Source organism: Myxocyprinus asiaticus, chromosome 31 (genome assembly GCF_019703515.2).
Source record: "Myxocyprinus asiaticus isolate MX2 ecotype Aquarium Trade chromosome 31, UBuf_Myxa_2, whole genome shotgun sequence".
NCBI lineage: Eukaryota > Metazoa > Chordata > Actinopteri > Cypriniformes > Catostomidae > Myxocyprinus > Myxocyprinus asiaticus.
Window position 1 is genome coordinate 29383687 of NC_059374.1, and position 24124 is coordinate 29407810.

A 24124-nucleotide genomic window follows, 5' to 3' on the forward strand; every position below is an offset into this window, starting at 1 on the left:
AGCCCTATAATCATAAAAATGAACACGTTCAAAAATGTATGCAATTAACCATGTCCCCGGACCGTAAAAAGGAATATTCCTACCACTGAAGCAATTTAAGCTTGAAGTACCACCTGTTTTCTCCAGGGGCAGTGAGTGAAAACTTCAGCTGTATAGACAACACGCAGCTTATACAGAGAACAAACCAAACACTCATCGACAGCAGACAACACGAGATGAGGACGGACACGTTCTTGCATTCAAACACAGCTTGAAGGAGCGCAAATCCAAATGCAGGGATCTCAAGATGTGTTTTTCTAAGTTTCAAACTACTTTTAACTTGACAGCGGCCTTAAAATGGTATTTTTATGATGCAAAGCAAACAAAGTGAGACGCTCCAAAAGCATCCATCTGACACAGGGGTACATTGATGCATCCTTAGAAAAGACCTTATAATAAATCTCGGACTGAGTGAAAAATTAAATTGCAAAATGGATCTGAATTATATATTTTTTTTTAATGAATATATTTTATTTGTTATTATTTAAATATAAATATTTATAATTATTTCATCATTATACATATATTGAATTATTGTTATTTGAGGGGCTCTCAGCAAATATTTATATATGTGATTAATTCTATAAATTAATCGGCATACCATGTAATTCGATTACAAATTTTAGGTGATTGCCCTAAAAAAATAAAAAAAATATTTATATATATTTATATATATATATGTACCACTTTCCACTTTAGTATTATTGAGTGCAAATGAGTATTAATTAGTATTAGTAAGTGCTATCATTGTTTTTAATGATGTGCAATGTGTACATAACAGTTAACGTCTCATTTTTTGTTTTGTTTTTTAGATTGGGGGGTCCTGACCCTTTAATGCATAAATGCAAATGTACAAACTGACTGATTTCAATAAAATGTCAGCATTCAATATGGATTGTTCCCTGTCCTGAAGTTAGTATGTATTACACAACTACAATTAAACAGTCAACCTTCTTAAAATGATCAAGAAATTAATTAGTGTACATACAGTCTGCAAAACCCCAAAAGCACAGGAATATGATCCCAGAGCACTGCGCCAAGCTGATTTTTTGTAGCACAGGATCCATGTGCAGGAAGCGGAGAGAGGGCACTGGGGCCACACAATGCAATTTCCACCTAGTGGCATTTCACCGAGGTAGACATGTAAGGGCATACACATTCACACAGGACAAAAAAATAAAATAAAAAAAATTCTGATGGGTCAGACAGAGGATATAGACAGCCTGTCTGCACTTGTCTACACCCGGCATAGGGAGGGAGGGAGGGAGGGAGAAAGAGAGAGAGAGAGAGAGAGAGAGAGAGAGAGAGAGAGAGAGGGTGGGAGGGTCATCTTTTGGTATGTAGCACTGGACAGTACTTGTTAGGGTACAGACACAACCATCACTATGTAAGGGGCTTTTGAGAGCCATGCAAAGAGCTGAGAGATCCCTGACCCCCACCTGTCCCTGGCCATATTAGTCACGCTCCCACTATGGAACAGATAAATATAGGCCCAGGCAAAAGGCCTTATGAGTTCAGGCCTGATAGAGATTCAGAGAAAGAATTCTGTTACCTTACGAGATTAAAAAATTGGTCCCATGCCACTAACACACATACATACAGTATAGGTATAAACAGACAAAAAGACAAAGCAAGAGATGGGGAGGTTAAATCAAACACTAGAGCAAAATCTTGACGCAGCAGGCCTAGTTTTTAAAATTAAACAAGACAGCAAGGCACTATTCTGGTTTAGATATAGTCCTCCATTCTGATTGGTCCACACGGGTTGCCAGTTACAGTCATGCTGACTATACGGAGGAAGAGAGGAGGGATTCTGGCTGAGGGACAATCCAGCAAAGATGTATAAAATGTGAATTAGATCATTAAAATTAAATAGATACTTCTGGTAAATACTGTATAATCTGATGCACCAAGATGTTTTAAAATGAAACAAGTGTTTAGGCACAAAATAGGCTTAATGTTTGAACATTTGTAACAATGGGTAAATTAATTTAGCTAGTTTCTTTTTTATATTTGTGTGATCTAAATACAATTCAAAACCCTGAACTGAACAAATTCAATACTTTCTAGCAGTAAACATTGCTAAAGCAGTCAATGGATGTTTAAAACTAGCTTTTCACACCAAGTTCATTTTATGTTTGAAAATATTTGATCTAACATACTCAAGTTCTCGCTATATTATCTCAGCTATATGCTGATGTTTCAACACCATTTTAAAGTGCTGCTTAGGAGGAAGTGATTTCACTAAAGTAAAAGATGTTCTGCCATATTTCAACAGTTGTGCATCTGATATCAGACTTCTTTTTGACAATACAAACCCTTAAGCCTATCAAGTTGTCATATCTGACTTTACATGGAATTAGTCAGCCAAGACATGTGCTTGCAAGTACGTCACTGGGTGTATAAAGCAACGGCAGGTACGGCAATTCTGTTTCACATTTCAAGTTTTAACACAATACTTCCTTCAAGTAGCTCACAACTGCAAATTCCCAGGTTAATCATTAGAGTGTGCTGACAAACACAGGTCTATTCTTAGTTTATCTGTTTGCCTTGGGGCAGTGGAAGAATAAAGGAGATTTTTACATGGTGCAATATCAGCATGGGGTCTACCTTATCTATATCTATTCAGGTATCTTTTGCCCTGTCTGACAGATATATATATGATATATATAAAATCGAAGTCTACATCTAAGCTTGTTTAAGGTGCGAGTGTACAAGAAAGAGACTTACGATCCAAACAAAGAATTTACGAAAACAGAACTTCACTGCGGTGATCAAGTCTTTTTTTTTTTAACACATTTGAAGTCTTGCAGGGTAAATGACCTCAATGCTGATTCCTCTGCATAGGGAAGAAAATGGATGATGCTGTAACAATATTGACTGATGTCAGGTGACTGCTTAGTCAGTCAGTATGAAGACAGAGCTGCAAATCACAGTACTATGCACTGAAACATAAAAGAAAGCAACTGACTAGAATTTAGGCCTGACTCTAAAGATTTCACAATCTGCTGGTGGTACAGCAATTGGATTTGGAACACGCTGTTCAATTTGCTGTTTCAAGCTGACTGGGGTCTTTGAGACATGTAAAGGCTGTGGTCGAAACAAGGTACCCATGACTGTAAAAAAGCTAAACCAGACAGCTTATGCAAACATGAGTGAAAATCTCATTCAAATCAAATTTAAATGTCTGACGTATGAGTTGTGCAGTGGATCATGCTGACTTTAAGTTTGTATTGAGATACACCAATAGGATTTCATAATTCATGGTGGCATGGTTTGTTCTTCCATGGAAGACACAACGATACATTTAGTTAAATGCCCAAGCAGCTCTTTTCCATACAGTGACTAAGTTTACATGGACACCATAAAGAACGTGGCGTTCCCGTTTACATGCACTGTATAAGCGCTGTACACTTTACTCAAGTAAACATGCGGCTCGGTCAGTAAGCAGCTTTCTCCATAGCAATGTAATTTCCCCACGACGCTTATGTAAATAACAAACATGGGATCCAAGACTTCACTATTTTATACCCCATTGCTTTGCTTCCATATATTCCAGAGTTGTTGCTGGATTGTAACCTTAACTTTGCATCACGACCTGCAGCGGAATTGCGCTGCAATAGTGGGGTTTCCCCTCTTATGTAAAACTTTGGGATTCCTCCAGTGTACTTCAGCGCATATATGCAAACATGAGGGACCGTCGATATTTTACATTGGTGTGTATAAACTGATATAGTTTATAGTGTATTTGCTTCCCCCACTGTACTCCCAGAAATGTTGAATTCTTTCCCTTTTGTTGACTTGTTGTTGGGCTCCATCCTATGATGTTTGTTATCAGGTCTGTTCACGCACATGCACACTCCTCAGAAACCTGTAAGAACACTGCTTATGCATTTACATAGCCACATTAAGCCGCATTCTCCATGAGAAATCTGGGTGTGAGCCGCTTTCTCGTAATCCCTTAAACGCCATAAGGAAATCGGCGTTCTTGTTTACAGGACATTTCTGAATGCCACTTACTGCAAAAACCCTGGAATAAATGTTTTTCTTAAGTGCATGTAAATGAGGCCACTGAATGTTGAGCAGTGGCTGTCAAGCTTCAAACAGTCTTCTAAAGACATACGATAGCTTTGCGTGAGAAACACCTCAATTTAACAACTTTCATTTTGTGTGAACTAGCCCTTTAAGGGGCAGTTCATACCAGATGCGTTTTTTATTTTTGCGTTTGGAGCCGCATGTCTTTTTATTTAATTTAATAGGCTAAACGTAACATTATCCATTAAAAACATTCATCGATGCAAGTGAAAACAATGGAGACAGAAAAAAGAAAACATGCTTCCATTATGAATCGTGGAATTCAGCGCATTCAGGAAAACACTTATATTTTGGTGAACTGTCCCTTTAAGACCCTTTACAATAAAATAAAACTATATTTAAGCTGAAACTCAGAAAGAAAAAAAATCCACACCGATCAATTCAGGAGTAAGGATCTGCATATATCAAAGTATGCAAAAGTTAATACATGTTGTAATATCAGCTTCAACAAGAAAAACAGCCCAGTTCTTAGAGTTTACACTAAGAAAGTTGGCTCACTCAAAACACTTGCTTTTCAGGCAGGCAAGTTAAAACCAATACTACATTTCCATGACTGGTTGCAAGGTGCGGCAAGGTTAGGGTCAAACTCATGAGTCAAAATTGTGAACAGGTTGGTGAATCACTTTCTACGCTCATCTTTCACAACGCATTGTTACGTCTTTAAGGCTCGAGAAACATCCACTTCTGATGAGAAGTGTTTCGCAGTGTATTTTACCGTCACTACTAACTTGTATTCAATTTCCCTTTAATAACTTTGAGAAAGTTAAAGTCTTGTTCAAGCATATCAGTACGGTTATAAAAACAAATCGCACTAATAAAAGTATATAGAGGTGGAGAAACAGTCGAAGAGTTGAATATATGACGACTGTGCTCATAAATACAGTGATTAATCCACATAATTATGAGATAAACAGACTTACAGCTGGTTGATCTGGTTTTGAGAGGCGACAGCGTTGTCAGAGAAGTACGGCATGATTTTTGCCCCGCAGCAGCAGCAGAATCCCCGGGCGGAGGAGCTCTCCGTTACCGCCACACTCTCTAGGGTCATGACACAGGACTCTGGAGCCGGACACTGGCCGGATATCCTGAGCAAGACCACTCACCTCTCAGCAGGCATTATTTTCCCCCCAAAGAAATAAAGTCCAACCCTGAAGCAATAAACGAAGTGCAACGCTTACAAACTCAAGCGACTTGGGTGCCCAAAACCAGGTGTGAAATGCGTCCAGTCGGCTAAAAATAGTTCTAAAACGAATATACTCCGTCCATAAGGCCTTGAAAAGACACCAGTGTGGCCTTTAAAATAGCGTACCAGTTTGAAGCTTTAAAAAACAAAACTCACAAAAAGTTAACGCTTTATCTTAAACGCTATAAAACTGTCAGTAAACAAACCTAAAACAGCTGAAAACATAGAAAATCATAATACAGATATGTATTTGCTCTTGCATGGGCCGGTGTCCCACTCCTTACCCACACAAGCACTCTGTATAAAGTGCTGTGCGGCGCACTAATGCTTAAACTGGGGGAAGGAGGAGCCGCTGACATGTGCTTCTGGAAGGGCTCCACACAGGGCTCTTCAGACACACGACACTTCAGACTCCTGCGCAACGACACAGCGCAGCGCGGAACACGATCTCAGCTCTGCGATCACGAGTCTGGAGTGCACTTCAGTGCATTCTTCTGATCAGACTGTTTTCCACGGGCAGTCTAGAGGCTCTATGAATAGCAGAGGTTTAAAAAGAACACCTGAACAGGAGGAAAAATACATTTAGCAAGCCTGGTTTAAACAACCAACCAGCTGCTGGTGTATTTGTGGGTGAATCTCACGAAAACATGTCCCATTTCATGTCAACCATTAGAGGAAAAATTATAATGCATTATGAATTAATGAAACAAATTCTAACAATGTATATTTTACAATTTTAATATTTTATTTTATTTTTATAAAATATAAAATTTGAAATAATTATCTACATCTCTCTCTCTCATATATATTATATATATCCTCATTTTAATTTTAAGGTGATACATGTCCTGGAAATGTTCATGACAGGTTTTGTTAGATTCGCCCTGACGTTCTTCTAAGACCATCTTGAGAACTGTTGTAATCAAAGGCCATGGTCAATTGAGATCTGAGTGACAGACTTCACAGAGAGGAGACAGACTGGCGATATGGCTTTAAACAGGGGAAAATACAATTGTCTTTCAGTCTTCAGTTTTAGTCGATGGCCTGTCTTATGTGAGCACACAAAACAGAACAATGCCTTTGTTGTAACACAATGTGGGAAAGACACATACAAACAGGCTTTGAAGCATAAATGTCAAACATCAAACATCATATATGGACTCAAATGTCTTTAAATATATAATAAGATTTCATTGTAAAGCCACAAACAGAGTATGTGAGGGGACCATAGATGCAGGAGAACGTTGGCCTTTGCCTTATATAAAAAAACGAATGATCATGCATGTGCAAATTTAAGCAAATGACTTGGCCTGCCACCCATATTTGTTGATAACTAAATACTTAGAAATACACCACCTTAGCGACTCACTAAAAGGAAAAGCTCATTCTCTGAAATCCACATATTTGGCCTGTTGTACGATTCCGTCTACTTACTGCGTCTATGTCAAAGGCAATGACATGACCCGAAAAATTCCCATCTTTGGGAAAATCTTGTTTAAAAAGGCCTAACACAACAAACACCAAGTACATCTATCATCAAAATATCCGGTTGAGATCTTACACATGAAAATTAGTCATGTTGTCCTGTCATATGTAAAAAAAAAAAAAAAAAACACTTTAGAAGAGAGGACATTAGAGACTTAATACAAGGTGATCTGTACAGTAAACACACACCATTTCAATTCATATAGCCCTTTGAAGTCTTAAAAGGAGAGTTTACCAAATTCACCATTCACTTTCATTGCATCATTTTTTTCATACATTGAAAATGAATAGCGACTGAAGCTGTCATTCCTAATATTCTTCCTAACATCTCCATTTGTGTTTCACATAAGAAAGAAAGTCATAGAGGTTTGAAATGACATGAGGATGAGTAAATCTTTATGTTGACATTAAAGCTGAAGGCATCACAAAATGAACATTTAAAGGTGGAGTATGCACAGCTATCAGCACCATACAGAATTAACCCTTTGCTAAGCTTTGCTCCCCTTGGTTACAGTTGCTCGATCTGACAAGCTCTGCAGAACTTCCCATTGGAATGAATGGTAGATTGCCGTCAATGGAGTGGTTTTTGGCAAATTATTCTCATAAACTGAATGGATAATATTCTCAAGTGGGCTGAAATCAAGAGTGACATTGTAAGGCATATTTATCTGACGTTTTTCGTAACAGAAATCGTTAAATTACACAGTAATTTGATTGAAAACTGTGGAGACTGTGAATCAGAATAAAGAAAAACAATTATCACAGTCATTTGAACAGAGAAAAGCATCATTTGATAGCGATTACACACCTGATAACATTAATGTAAGTGAACAGAACTGCTTTGATGCTGTGAACACTATTTACTAATCGCCTTTATTAAAACCTGAAACAATACATAAATTAATGTTAAGTTATTAGCTTTGATTTACCTCGGAGTAAATGTAGGTGTCCTCGCTGATTTTATTTATATTCATTTGGGAATGAGGGCTATAAGAGTTCAATCCATAGTATGCTCTTCTTGACATTTATTAAAAAGAGAGAAAAAACACTGTGTATCTAGGGCTGGGCGGTTTTTCAAATTTTTCCGATTAATTCAAATTTGCGTTTTGACACGATTATTATTTTTATTTTTTTTTAATCAAGAAATCACGATTTTTCTTGCACACCTTTGTTTGCTATAATGAAAAGAACTTGGATTTCTCGAACCAGGTTGCCTTTTTTATCACGTTGGAGTACATTTAAAAGTTGGAAAAAAATCTAATCGTCCATAAGTATCGTCCTCTCTGGATACCACGTCACTATTATAAGTGACCCGGCAACAAAGCGTTTTACATTTCTTTAGATCATTTAGATAAAATCCTGCTTAAACGTGCTCAGCTCGATTATAACAGTGCATGCAAACGTGTTTACACTTATCAGGGAATTCAACCTACATACACAAAAAAAAAAAAAAAAAAAAGATGATTTTTGCATGTTGTTCAGTTTACCTAATTAAAATGAACTAAAGCAACACAATTCTAGAACATTTTGTGTTAACTTGATTTCATTACGTTCTATCCAATTAAACTTGTAAAATTGAAGTTTACTTAATCAATTTGAGTTAGGACTACATGAATACTTTTTGTAGCATTGATGAAACTGGGCAAGAAATGTCCATTTCCCAGAGGTCTGGATGGGGTGAACAAATGTTGAAACTAAGTGTTACTTCTTGCATTTTTGAGTAAGATAACAATAGGAAGAGATTTTTTCATGTTCAAAGTTGTGTTATATTGGCATTTAAAAGGACAGTTTGTTAGGCTGGAGTTTTTGGAATTACCATTGTGGTGAAGATTGACGCTTGGTCTTAGGTTGAGGATGGACTCTCACTTTCGGTGAAGTTTGAATTGAGTGCTGCTCAATAGCAGTTGCTATCAAACTGACAGAGCAATGGTTTCACTGTTGTTACACTTGCTCATCTGGCATATACTAATGGTTAATAAAATTAATTTAGTTGGACCAACTTAAGACAGTTATTTAGATCTTATCTAGTTGGTCTGACAAAATGAACTTAAGTTTGTAGAACTAGAACAAGTCAGTTCAAACCAATTCTTTTTTGTTGGAAAAAATGTAATTTAATGGAAAAGTTTTCCTCAATTTAATCAAGTTCAGTGAACTTTTTTTGTTTTTTTATTTTTTTTTTGAGTGTACTTATAGTTGTCTCTACAAATTAAGCTGGGATATGAAAAAATATTTCAACATTCAAAAAAATTACAAACTGCGGCTCTACACACATCCATCTCCTTAAGTTACAAAACATCACATGCTGTGTTCCACTCCATTCCTTCTCCTGACAACACAGAACAATTTAAACACCTCCAGCCTGTTAGCACACACAAGGTTGTGTAAGCTACTTTGTGTTTATATCTTCACATTGAAACCTTTTGACTCCCTTGGCTGGAAATTGGAGATGTTGCTGCTGTCATGTCATGTTTACAGAATCATTAGTCCCTTATGTGCAACTGCATGCAAGTGGCCCTCTTGCATGCTATGTCCAGGAAAAGGTCACCAGTGAGATTATGGATACTCCCTTGATTACCCCCATTTCATGACCACAGTGTTTTTAAGGGCCAGCTGTTTCCTATACTCAAAGCTGGGAATGTGATAGCAATTCTTCACTACATCATTAAATATGGTGAGCCATATGGGAAATATCTGTGAAGAATGTGGATTTAGTAAGTGGCTGTGGAACATGGCCTATTTTCTGAGACGAAAAACATAAATCACAGGTATCAACCAAGACCACAAATAAAGTTTGAGAATATCTGCGCTAATATCTGACAGCTGAAATCTGTGTTGAGAGCTTAAAAGAAGGATGGATGGAGCAGCTGGCAGGTGAGAAAACTAGGTTAAATGGGAGAAAGTCAGGAGTGAATCAGTTTGCGTTGCCTGACTTGCCCATTGAGAAACAGTCATATGACCTAATTCATATACGCATCTATCCATCTATCCAGATGGACATACTGTACACTCACAATACCAGTCAAAAGTTTGGACACACTTGATTGCATTAATTTCTCATGATCCTCAAAATTTCTGTAGTATACAAATATAAATTGTGCCTACGAACTGATTTTCTAACAAATTTCTTTAAATTGTTTTTTTAAATGGGTTATTTGGACATATGAGACACTTTCAATACTAAGCTAAAACATAAGACATAAGTTTTGGTTTGTTTAACATTTTTTGGTCACTACATAATTCCCCTACTTCCATTTGTGTTATTTGATTGTTTTGATAATTTTATAACAGTAATAATAAACAATGAGTATGTGCAAACATCTGACTAATAGTGTTTATATTTCCTCGTGGTGCAGAAGGACCTGCTCAGCCACACTGCTGTGCACATCACCTTAATTTCTCTGAAATTTTAATATAATGCTGGATCTATTTTTCTCATTCTGTTTCCTTGTGCATGCATTTCCTGCTTTCTCTCTTAAACCACCCCCATCTCCAGCTTCAACACTAATTTGAGCTGTTGGAATGAGGCCAATGCACAAAGCAAATGCATTGCAGATGAGCTAAAACTAAATAGTCCTATAAAAACTAAATTAATGCACTGTAGGTCTACTATGACTTAGTCCAATAAAAACACAATAAATGCAAATATTCATGATAACAGTAGTGCTAGTGCATACCACAATCTTTGACAGACAGATTCTGAAATCTTTTTAGCAGCTGCGGCTTTTGTTGTCACTCTTTAGCCTGCTGAATAAAATTGGATAGGTCTTATTTCAGTTTTGTTGTAACCCTGTTTTTATGCATTAACTGCTTCTTTCTCTAAACAAATTTGGTTTTACTAGCACAGTGCTTGCAGTCCAAGTCCATTTTAAAATGCCTCCAAGACATAGCCCACATTTTGTATTCTGCGAGTCATTTTATTTGAGTTTCTAAAGTGCTACCCATTTTATGATGTATAACAAGTGCTAGACAAATGTTCTTGTGATGCACAGGACAGCAAATCTACTCTATTAAATAGTGTACTATGACAACATTTGCAGACTATACTGCATTTCTTAAGAGTACTACAGATTGAAATCCCTTGAAATCATATGTTAGCAGCGTTGGAGAGTAACGACATACAAATAATGGGAATATGTGTTTAAAATACAAAATATAAGTAACTGTATTCCACTACAGTTACAATTTAAATCATTGGTAATTAGAATACAGTTACATTCAAATGTATTTTGATTACTGAAGAGATTACTTTGCATTTTACTGTCATTTGTTTCATTTAATATTTAGTCCTTTCAGATGGAAAACATTTATACATATAAGTGATGTGATCCAAAGTGCATTTGAACAGCGGTGAAACACTTTCTTATGATGTGTTACATCCATACGAGCAGACAGAGAAGTAAGTTTGGAGCAGAAGAAATAGAAATAAACCTTGTGTAAATTGTCAGCTTTACGCCAAGCTAAAATGCTATTTCTAGCCATTTTACATGCACGTTACCAGACACGATCACAATTTTTTATCAAGAAAATTCACATTGGATCATAATTTCTTCTTTCTAGTAAGACCTCTTATATTAGGGCAAAAATCATATTCTTGATAATATTTTTTTTTTATTGTTTTCCTGTAAAAATATCTAAAAATCATTAAAACAAGATCAATTTGATTTATCTTGTTTTAGAAACAACACTGCATAAGATATTTAGGTTTTTCAGAGAATGTATTTTTAACATGTGTATTTTGTCTTACTGTACTGGCAGAGTTTTAATAGTCAAAACAAGTGAAAAAATCTACCAGTGCTGAAGAAGTAATCCAAAGTATTTAGAATACGTTATTGACCTTGAGTAATCTAACGGAATACGTTACAAATTACATTTTACAGCATGTATTCTGTAATCTGTAGTGGAATACATTACAAAAGTAACCCTCCAACCCTGTTAGTAAGTAGTTATACTCGTACCCTTCCAGATACACATTCATTTAAGCCAAGTGTTACATAAACGAGGGTCAAATTGTTGCATGGGGGGGTGCCCATGGGAAAAGTCAAATGAAAACACACACGCAACACTCTGATAGGAAAGGATCACAAGGAAATGACTTCATACTGGCCATAGAATTACCTAACACGCCACGTAATTGAGGCCATGTGTTTAGCGCAATTCAAAGTGCCAAGTTTTGAGGTGCCTCAAAAGCTTGACTTGAAGGTTTTAACTTTTTGTCTTGGATACAGCAAAAACAAAGCCTGATGTCATGCAAGACCCTCCCAGACAATTCTAACTCGGCGACGAGAAGCCAAACGGCATTGCATAACTAAGCTTAAATAGTGATCGGTCACCCAGGATTCTTATGATTCAAATTAGACCACAGTCTGAACTCTTTCCAGATCCTGGAAATGAGATTTGGTTGCTGTCAACCATGTGCTGCTGAACTTCATAAGCTTGTCTTATACACTCACTGAGAATTTTATTAGGAACACCTGTACACCCACTTATTCATGTGATTATCTAATCAGGTAATCGTGTGGTAGCAATGCAATACATAAAATCACGCAGGTATGGGTTAGGAGTTAAAGTTCACATCATCACAATGGGGAACAAATGTGATTTCAGTGATTTCGAACGTGACATGATTTTTGGTGCCAGATGGGCTGGTTTGAGTATTTCTGTAACTGCTGATCTCCTGGGATTTTCACGCACAACAGCCTCTAGAGTTTACTCAGAATGGTGCCAAAACCAAAAAACATCCAGTGAGTGGCAGTTCTGCAGACAGAAACGCCTTGATGAGAGAGGTCAACAGAGAATGGCCAGACTGGTCTGAGATGACAGAAAGGCTATGGTAACTCATGCAATCACTCTGTACAATTGTAGTGACCCAAATAGCATCTCAGAATGCACAACGCGTTGAACCTTGAGGCGGATGGGCTACAACAGCAGAAGACCACGTCGGGCACTTTAACACACACCATTGTGTTCCTAATAAAGTGCTCAGTGAGTGAATTCTTGCAATTCTGAAATGAAGTCTTGGTCTGGTATTTGAGGGAATGAGATGAGCAGGTTTTTTACAGTTTATGCCCTTCAGGCACTCGTGTGTTGTATACGTTAGCATAAACCACAGTGACGATAGTAACAAGGAATAAGTTAATCCAAAACAAGAGACAGAGACAAACCAAACAAGCTTGATGTCACTTGTAAATAAATACAATCTGTTTATCTCTGACTGCAAATAGATAGCCATGCAAATACTGTACTGGACTACAGCAGTCACGTACACAACGTAGTCACAGGTTTAATTCTGAAAAAAGGCGTAATTTGCCATTTTCCTGGTTTAACTTGAATAATACCTGTGGTGAGCAGGGTGGAGCCGAGCGGCGTCTGGGCAGAGCGAGGCCGGGAAGATAAGTGGCAAATGACTTTCACCTGTGTGTCACACCAGTCTCGCGTTCCAGCGAGGGCCGGCGGGAGTACTTAAGGAGAAGAGACAGCGGCAGACGGGAGAGAGAGAGACGCGTGAAGCTGTCTGCGTGGGTCTGCGTGTCAGAAGTGCGGGTGCTGAAAATCAGCGCATATGTTGAATGTATGGCTGAAAAGTCTTATTGTGGAATGCTGAAAAGTCTTCGACAATAAATGTCTGTGTGTTTGTCAACCCGGTACCAGCATTCTCCTTTCCTTAATTGTTACACTGGTGCCGAATCCCGGGAAGGAGGAATGATGCGCCGTCCAAGGAGTCCTCGCCGCTGACTAGGGGTCGCGACGCTGAGGGAGTGTTCGATCCGGTGGCACTGGAGCCCCACATCAACCGGCTGAACAGTCAAAGTAATATTTTAATTTAAACATAAAGATACAAAACATAAACGCACAATGGCAGCTATGTGTGGCTCTCTCTCTCTCTCGAACTGCCGCATCCCGCTGCACTTATCCCTCTCCTCGGCTGATTAGCCTGATTAGGCCCAGCCCCGCCCTCCTCCTCGTCACAATACCAAACTAATATTAAGCTATAATTAGTGGTCGACCTATATGGGTTTTTTAATGGCCGATGCCGATTTCCAGAGAGCAGGGTGGCCGATAGGCTGATACAATGCCGATATATCAAACAATTTAATATAGTAAATAACAAACACAAAATTGTTAAAATAAAATGTATACAAACTCATATTTAGCACTATATTTACTCTACAAAAAAACAAAAAAACTAATATTGTATTTTAAATGGTAGATAGCAGTTTCTTCAGATTTCTGTTTAGTCATCAAATTGTAATAATTTATTTGCACATGAAGAAATTGTTAATATATTAGAAAGAAGGAAATAACAGTACACACAGTAGTCCAGCAACTATGGATGGCATGTCCACATTACCTCAAAAAATACAGAATCAAACCAATTGTGCATACAGCGCATAGTGAATAAGACATTTACTTAAAGCACACGTGAAGTGCTTTTACCTTGGGCTGCATCAGAAAACGTAGGCAGCTGACTTGCTACCTTGCTGCCTAATCAGTTAATGGCTTAAATGACAGCTGTTTTGAATGAATGGAAATAAGGAAACTGGTCTCCGAACAGTTTGAAAAGCACCTTATTTTCATCCTACCTCCGTATACAGCCTACGGAGACAGCTTTTTGCTGGTTTCAGACGCAGCCTTGAAGTTGCACTCACGCGCTCATGCGGATCCAGCGTGAGCCTCAATCTCCTGACAGTTTAAACGGCCTGGATCGCCTGCTTGGAGTAACATGGAGTGACCATCATGATTTGTGAATCAAAGGAACTTTTGATCCTGATCCTGAAGTTTTTGATTCTGGCTGATGGAATACGCGCTTCAGAGGAAGATATTAGATGAGCGCTCTACGGGAAGAAAACGCTGGATTTTCATGAGCTTCGTGAATGACATCTGTTTAAACAAGATATCTGCATGTTGTAAACGGTATATAATAGAAGATTTATTGATATTTTATTTTATTTGATATTACAGGAGAAAAGAAAGTTAAAGGTGACAGGGAACTGTAGAGGAGTGACTGTTAGAATACGAGCTTTAGAGGTAAATAAATGAGCGCTCCACGGGATGCTGGATCTGCTGAAGTTGTGTGAAGTTGGGTTATTACATCTATTTAAATGAGATATGTGTATATTTGCAGATGGTATATGATATTAGTTTTATTGATATTTGCCTTTTTATCATTAGACAAGACAGTTAAAAGTTACAGGGAACTGTTGAGGAGAGAGAGGGGGAATGAAACAGGCAAGCACTTTAACATTATGAGCTCAAACGCATCTGCTGCAGCTCTGATATGCAGACCGTTTAAATGAGACTGTGTTGCACACTAGTCTATTATTGTAGTAACACGATGGCACGAAACAAGAAAACAAACCATGACTGGTTGTTTATATGTCTAGTCGCTTCACATGCAAGCAAGCAATTCTCGGCACGCTCAAGAAACAAATCGGCCAAACGGGAAATTTTAATTAATCGGCATCGGCCACTAAATTAAGTCATAATATCTGCTGATTTATCGGGTTCTGTGATACATTGGTCGATCACTAGCTATAATACAACTTTGGTTGACGTTTTATTCAAAGATATTTATTGTGACATCAAGTCATCAACCATTGATATCATAGGTTAATGAAAACTTTCACTCTAACTTTTGTTTGATTTCTTCATCTGTCCAAAACAGACAGGTCAAACTATGGAGTTACCCATTTTGAGCTTGAAACAAACATTAATAAAAACTCAGGGAGGGGCTGAATATTAAACCTGGAGTTTAAACTTATAAACCTCAGTCATGCACTGTTCAGAATACTCCCCCTGGTGGATGAGATACTGCATAGGATGTATACTGCTCAAATCGGTGAGGGCAATTTCTGAAATGTATCTTAAATAGTATAAAACTAAATTCATAAACAAAGATGAAATATGGTACAATGTAAAATTCAGAGACTTAAATGGAGATTTTAGCCTGCTGATGGATTGATGTAGACTTGTGGTTGTACCTCCTGGGCTGAGAGCGCCGGTCATCTTCAGCACTGCTCACCTCCTGCAGAAAAAAAAAATGGGAGAGAGAGAAAGAGAAAAGGTAGTCAGAACAGGGGTACATTCAATTAGATTACATTGGTCTAGCGTGAAACCCATCCCACTCAACTTACAACTGTACTTGTAACTGTACCCTAAATATATACAACCTCAGGCTGATATACAGTGCTGTGAAAAAGTATTTGCTGATTTCTTCTGTTTTTGTGTGATGTCTATGAAACTGCATTCATTATGGGGTTCAGCTGTACTAGACACACCCAGGCCTGATTACTGCCAGCCCTGTTCAATCAAATCAACACCTAAATAGAACTTTTTCAACAGCATGAATTTGGCTAAAATGTCTCACTCAGTAGCACACTATGCCAAGGATGAAAGAAATTCCAGAAATGAGGAGGAAAAAGGTGATTGAAATACATCAGTCTGGGAAGGGTTACAAAGCTATTTCAAAGGCTCTGGGACTACAAAGAACCACAGTGAGAGCCGTTATCCACAAATGGAGAAAACTTGGCACAGTAGTGAACCTTCCCAGAAGTGGCAGACCTCCCAAAATTCCTCTAAGAGCACAGCGACGACTCATTCAGGAAGTCACAAAAAAAAGCCAAGGACAACATCCAAGGAACTGTAGGCCTCTCTTGCATCCATAAAGATCACTGTTCATGAATCCACTATCAGAAAGACACTGGCCAAAAATGGCATCCATGGAAGAGTGGTGAGGCGAAAACCACTGCTAACCCAGAAGAACATTAAGGCTCGTCTGAATTTTGACAAAACACACCTTGATGATCCTCAAACCTTTTGTAAGAATGTTCTGTGGACTGATGAGTTGAAAGTGGAACTGTTTGGAAGACAGGGGTCCAGTTGGCATAAATCAGGGGCCTGGGTAGAGTCACATGGGGTAACCTCCTCGTGATCGCTATAATGTGGTTCGTTCTTGGTAGAGCACGTGGTGAGTTGAGCGTGGTTGCCGCAGTGGATGGAGTGAAGCCCCACACGCGCTATGTCTCCGTGGCAACGGTTGACAGTCTCAGACGCGGAGGCAACTGGAATTCGTCCTCCGCCACCTGGACTGAGGCGAATCACTACGCGACCAAGAGGACTTAAAAAGCACATTGGGCATTCCAAATTGAGAGAAAAGGGGAAGAAAATCAAAAAAATAAAAATCTGGCGTAAATCAAACACAGAATTCCACAAAAAGAAAATCATACCTACGGTCAAGCATGGTGGTGATAGTGTGATGGTGTGGAGATGCTTTGCTGCTTCAGGGCCAGGGCAACTTGCAATAATTGAGGGAAACATGAATTCTAAAATCCTAAAAGAGAACATCCAGTCATCAGTCTGCGATTTGAAGCTCAAGCGCAGCTGGATTATGCAGAAAGACAATGATCCAAAGCATAGGACAAAGTCCACCTCTGAATTGCTCAAAAGAAGCAAAATTAAAGTTTGGAGAGACCTAGTCAAAGTCCTGACTTGAACCCGATTGAGATGCTATGGAGGGACCTTAAATGGGCAGTTCATGCTCAAAATTCCTCCAATGTGGCTGAACTAAAGCAGTTCTGCAAAGAAGAGTAGGCCAAAATTCCACCACAGCATTGTGAAAGACTGTTATTGGAAGCATTTGGTTGCAGTTGTTGCTGCTAAAGGTGGCACAACCAGCTATTAAGTTTAAGGGGGCAGTTAGTTTTTCACATGGGTGATACAGGAGTTGGATAACTTTTTTGCTTCTATATATTTTTTTTTTTGAAAACTGCATTTTGTGTTTACTCAGGTTGCCTTTGTTTTATGCTATATCTCGTTTGAAGATCTAAAACAACTTAGTACAACCCCAATACCAAAACATTTGGGACAATATGAAAATGCAAATAAAAACAAAAAGGAGTGATCTGTAAATTATATTCACCCTTTGCTATATCGAAAGCACCTACACATAATATGATATTTTACTTTTTTTTTTTTTAAATGTATAGTAATTTCAAAATCAGATGAGACAGGGGCAATTTAAGACTAATAACAATTTGACAAGTTGAAATAACAGGAGATGTGAAACAGGTGAGGCAATTGTGTCATAGTACTGTATAATGATTAAACAGCCTCCAAAAACAGCCTAGTCCTTCAAGAACAAGGATCATTCAAGACCTGTCAATTTTCCAACAGATACTTCAGCAAATAATCCAACACTTTGAGAACAATTTTCACAAAGACAAATTGGAAGGATTTTGGGCATTTCACCCTCTACAGTGCACAATATAGTTAAAAGTTTCAAGGAATCTGGTCAAATCTTGGTGCATAGAGGGCAAGACGAAAACCACTTCTGAATGTGCGTGATCTCTGATCCCTCAGATGTCACTGTCTTAAAAAACGGCATTCAACTGTAATGGATATCAAGAACATGGGCTTGGGATAACTTTAGTAAACCTTTTTAGTCAACACCACTCGCCGCTGCATACACAGATGCGAGTTAAGACTTTACTATGCAAAGCAGAAGCCCTAAATCAACACTGTCCAGAAGCACTGCCGACTTCTCTGGGCTCGGTCTCATCTTAGATGGAAAGTAGAAAAGTGGAACTGTGTTTTTTGGTCCGAACAGTCCATATTTCAAAAAGTTTTTGAAAAAACACAGCCGTCGTGTTATCCAGGCCAGAGAGGAAAAGGACCATCCAAGTTGTTATCAGCATCAGGTCCAAATGCCAGTGTCTATATGGGCCAGGGGTGCGTCAATGCCCATGGCATGGGTAACTCGCACATCTGTGAGAACACCATGAATGCAGACAGATATGTACAAATTTTGGAGCAACATATACTGCCATCCAGCACCGTCTTTTCCAAGGACATCCCTGTATTTTCCAGCAGGACATCTTCAAACCACATACTGCCCGGATTACAAGTGCATGGGTGTGTAAGCAGAGAGTGTGGGTGCTAGATTGTCCTGCCTGCAGTCCTGCCCTGTCTCCTATTGAGAACGTGTGGCGCATTGAGCACACCATCCAGCAACAATTGTGCAGCTAAAGACCAACATAATGGCTGAATGGGGGAAAAATAATTTTTTTAAACTTAAACTTGTGTCTTCAGTGCCCAAATGCTTAATATGCTTAAGTGTTATTAGAAGAAATGGTGATGTTTCACAGTAGTAAAAACTCTGAATGGAAGAAATCAGGAAGGGGGCAAATACTTTTTAACATCACTGTACTTTTAAATTTTACCTAGTAGCATCAGCCATAAAGTGACAGGAAACAACAGGATTTTTTGAGATTTGTTTTGCTTGACTGAAGTGCAAAGAAAAAATTGTAACCAGGTGCGTAAAACAACTTCAAGACAAAACCGAAGCCTCTGCCAACCGGTCCGGCAGTGGACCGAAAGAATATGTCATGCAAGCAGTAGGCCTAAGTGGTAATCTTACTATGGCTAGTACCCACTTACATGCCTTTCAGTAAATAAGTTAGGACTACTGGGCGAATGTCATGTCATGTAATTAATATTTATGAGCCCAACTACCCTGCATATCTACAAATTAAGAAACAATCCATTATTAAAATATAGATGATTTTAACTGCAAAAACAACTGACATGGGTGAGGGCCGTCATAAAGATTAGGGTGAGCACTTCACATCATTACCTAGTAACAGACAGTGATGCTTATTCAGCCCTCTACATTGCGAGTAAATCACTCGCATATGCAAGTAAATTTTGCACTATATGACCAAAAAACGTCTGTTATTAGCCACTGGCAAGTAAATATTAACATTTCACTCACCAGTGATAGAGTTGTGTAGTGTCGAAGCACCGAGGCCCTTTTACTGAATAAAAGGCAGTTGATTCAGCCTTGTCTTTCCCTGCATGCTGTCTCATGAATGCATTAATGCTGCTATAGTACATAAAATAACGATTGTTTACGTTTAACCAGAAGTTCTGCCCACAACGCCCACGAGCCGTCATGGGATTTATAAATATTGTGTATAGGCAAAAAGATGCTATACCTGCAAAACAATGTGAGAGACCCTGCACAAACTCTGACAATGCACTAAAATGGACTAGAAAGGTTTCTGAAACATGCATATCACTATTGTAATTTAAGAATATATGTGCAGAAATAACAACGTAACATCTCACTACCAATTTGCTTAAATACATTTGAGAAACTAGCTAATTTGCAAACCAAATACAAGCTTTCAGCATGTAACGTTTGCAGGCAGACACACATCACAGCCAGCGTCAAGCTTGGCATACCAATAAGGCTTGCTGGGATAGGTTCATCGAGGACTTTGTCAGGAAATTCTTGAGGCATCTCACATGATGACTCACATGGGTGCTTCAATGGGGTCACATGACAGGCAGCTGGTAATATGGGGAAAATTAGCCTATTTCACTCACATAACCTGATTTTCTGTTTGGCTGGAGCTTTTACATGGCCTGGTGAGCTAACCTAGATTTTACATTTAAGACTTACAATTTGTCTATCTAAAGGTGAATTTATTTGGGAATGGCATTCTTAATTTTGTACTTATGCTGATTAAAGAATGTGACTAATCCATATAACAGCAAGTTTCTCCTGCATCATGCATGTTTTGAAATATTTCTCAACCCCATTAAATGGATTCCAATGTAACAGAGGTGGCACAGAAACACATGATTTAATTTATCATGAGGCTTGACAGTCAGCTGACAGCTTGAGATATAGGGGACTCATGCGCTCTTCGGTATAGCATAATACCATATTACTTATTTGTGCAGTATGCAGTGGATATAATGTGAATAGTATGTGAATTGCATGTATGCATGGAATACCTAGATGACCATCTACTGTACATTTCCCAAAATGTGCAGTTTAAGGCATACTGTAAGGTTGAGAAATATTTCAAAACATGCACAATGCAGGAGAAACTTACTGTTATATGGATTAATCACATTCTTTAATCAGCATAAGTACAAAATTAAGAATGCCATTCCCAAATAAATTCACCTTTAGATAGACGAATCGTAAGTTTTAAATGTAAAACATATACCACAACGCAATGCTCTAAACTTGACATTTGTTTAACATTTGATCAAGAACTTATTAAAAATGCAAAATAAGTGTTTTTGGTTTTTTTAAATGACTAATTGGGAGACAGCTAGCAATTAACTGTGCAATATAGTGAAATCTGAAATGCTTATTTAAAAAAATAATTTTAAGATTTACGCATTTCAATTACTTAACAAAATTGCATTGATTAAACTTTTTTGGTGTCAAAATACGTTCTACTATCCCAGTTTATTGTTCATTGACAACTACACTATATGTCCAAAAGTTTGTGGACACCATATATGCTTGATGAACATTTGATTTCAAAACCTTAGGCATCAGTTTCCCCCTTTGCTGTAACAACAGATTCCACTCTTTTGGGGAGGCTTTCCACTATACTGTATGTAGTAACATGGCTGCAGGGATTTGCTCTCATTCAGACACAAGGCTATCAGTGAGGTCAGGAACTGATGTTGGTCGATGGGGCCTGACTTACAGTTGCTGTTCCAGTTCACCCCAAAAGTGATCAGTGGGGTTCAGGTCTGAGCTTTGTGCAGGCCAGTCAATTTCTTCCACGCCAGACACAGTAAACCATTTCTTTATGGACCTCACTTTGTTCACAGGGCATTGTCATGCTGGAACAGAAAAGGGCTATCCCCAAACAGTTGCCACAAATTTGGAAGCACACAAAGCCCAAGCCATTACATAAAGAAACATTACGATTTTTCTTTACTGGATTTAATGAAGTAACCAAATTCGTTAATTAGAAGGGGGTGTCCACAGACTTTTGGCCATATAGTGTATAAGTAAGCCATAGGTTTACCTCCCCCAAAAATATAAACTCTGAGGCTCCCAGTCACTATCAAAACACTGATGTTTATATTTTGACCGGCCCACTGAGCCCCACCCATCCCTTTTTATCTTAACCTATAGCGTAAGTTTGGTACGTGTCTACTGTAGTAAGCTGGTTAGGCAGGGGAATATGAACATCCATGGCAGACGTGTACAGAAGAAAACAAATTTAGCTTCACCTACAGATGTTCAAGCCAAAATTTGAAGACTTACTAAAAGACACAGAGACAGAGAACAGAGTAAAACCAGAGTAAACATTGCCGCCGCATTTACAAGGTGGAGGACTTTGAGGGAATTTTTGGGGTTCGATGGAGACGCCAAGCTTGTCGAGTTGTTTCTCGACAGGTAAGCTATAATCAAGGTATTGCTACACAAGTAAGCTCATTACTGTTAAACTCCAGGTAAACTCCTAAGATACTCTGAATATGTATTATTACGCTTACTAGCTACCAGAAGAACCATCCAACCTCATGTGCTGGATTTCTAGTGGTAATCGAATGCTTAAGCATGCGGTATATAGTGTGCACAGTAGGCAGTATGCTAGTTTGCCATTCCAAACACAAACTCAAACCCCTTACTTCTGTCTCAAACATGAACGAACATGAACCCATATCTGAACTCAAGCCTTGAGATTCTCAGAGGCCCAAGTCATTGTCTCTATTAACAAGGACAGTTTAGGGTGCAAGAAAGGACTGCAGGGCTAAAATCTCAGAATTTCTCGCCATGGGGAGTATCCTACCGTCACTGAGAATTAGTCCCCATGTGGCATAAGACAAGACAAAACGTGACATGGGCTATACAGAACTAACCTACTTTTCATGCCCCATCTCCCCTTGTCATCAACAAACGTATATCAACTGGAGGATGTTGTGTAGTTCTCAAAATGGTGACTATATATTCTGAGACTTTTTAAGGAGGCAGTTAAAGATATGGCTGCTTATAGTCACAATTTACAGAAATATGAGATATCCTCAGAAAAATTGTTGTGAAGATGTCTACAGTGAGTGTTTGAGAGAACACCTTTTCAAATAAACAAGGAAGTGTGAAGCCACACTGTTGGGGTACTTTATTAAAGAGCTGCATTTGATGATTAAACAAATGTACAAGTTTTAACCACTACAACTGGCACGTCTGGTAATGACTCATTTCCCAAATACATCTGAAATGTTTTTAGGAGACAAACATAAAAAAGGTCTGCGTGATTCGTGTGATTTTCAAGTTGTAGGTTTGACAAAGAAATAACCCCCTTAAAACAAACTTTAAGTTCATCTTTATGTTAATAAAATTCAACAGAATGTCAGTGTACTTCAAATATGAATCAAGTACACTGCACATGAACAGCAGCTAGCAACTAGCAAGACAGCTAACACAACTATCTCACAAAACTACTGAAAACGACTCTTTGTGCTAACTAAGAGCTCGCCAAATTTCAGGGAGCATCGTGAAAATATCATGTTTAATTATCAGACATGAGACTGTGGTTGTTTAAACAGGATAAAGAGGGACCGGCTAGATCAGCTACACTACACTGCCTGTATATCACTGATAAGCTCAGTGTGGTTCTGCGCGTGCGCAAATGGAGTGACCACTGCTACTGCATCGAAATGCATAAAATCATTGAATAACTAGATACAAACTGTTGAATTAGAGAGGGAACTCACCGACACGCATGGACTGGAGGTTGTACTAGGGGTTGGCGACCGCTGTACGGTGACCAGCGCCATTCAAGCTCCGGAGAGTGAAGATGTGAGAGACGGTGTGCAGCGGCGAAACTCACATCATTTGGTGCGGCGGCTCAGAGGACGATGTGTCTCGTCTTCGAGGTCTGTTGAGATCTACGCATGTGCGATGCGTGCTAGCTGTCAAACCACTAACCGTTACTGCATAAAGGGGTGAGGCAGCATGCTTCTCATGTTAGGTTTATCTCTAATGTTTTTTAAATGATGCTAAACGATGCGTTAATTGACAATAACGTCATTATTGAATATTTGGTTGAAGACGCTTATAATTTGGCTAATAAGGCCAGATGTTATATATGGAAATGAGCAGAGACTGCAAGAGAAAGGGAATTTTACATAAAAATGTAAAGCAGTGACAGCAGTGTGTCATACTTAATTTAAAACAAATTACATTTTTATTGTAGAAGTATTAAACATGTTTTTGAGCCATTAAATGAGAGACTACACTGAATATCTGTACTTTTAAAAACTCATGTTACACACTGCAGGACTTTTTAAGTAAACTGCAAATAAGATGGTGAAAAATGTAAAAGCAAATTGTGAATTACATCACCTTAAATTAACTTTTTACCTCATACATACACTGCCAGTTGAAAGTATGGAAACAATTTATGTTTCTCGTAATCGTACTAGTCTTTTTGATAAAGATTTATGCTTAAAATGCATTTAGTATTATATATACATTAATGTTATATCTTCAGATTACGAGAAACATAA

At 38.4% G+C, this 24124-nt stretch overlaps 1 protein-coding gene across 2 annotated transcripts in view; it reads right to left on the reverse strand.

The window, feature by feature from the left end:
• Nucleotides 1-23467, reverse strand: part of LOC127422381 (protein phosphatase Slingshot homolog 2-like) — a 43206-nt gene extending 19739 nt beyond the window's left edge. Inside the window, exons 1-2 of one of the 2 annotated variants that reach the window (XM_051665862.1) lie at nucleotides 23330-23467; nucleotides 15781-15824 (exon numbers count right to left, since the gene is read on the reverse strand). In XM_051665862.1, the coding sequence (XP_051521822.1) occupies nucleotides 15781-15824; nucleotides 23330-23392 (107 nt within the window). In that variant the 5' untranslated portion in view covers nucleotides 23393-23467. Of the gene's footprint in view, nucleotides 1-5054; nucleotides 5621-15780; nucleotides 15825-23329 lie in introns of those variants that run through there. The other variant, XM_051665861.1, reaches the window with a different exon arrangement.
• Between the last annotated feature and the right edge of the window lie 657 nt (nucleotides 23468-24124).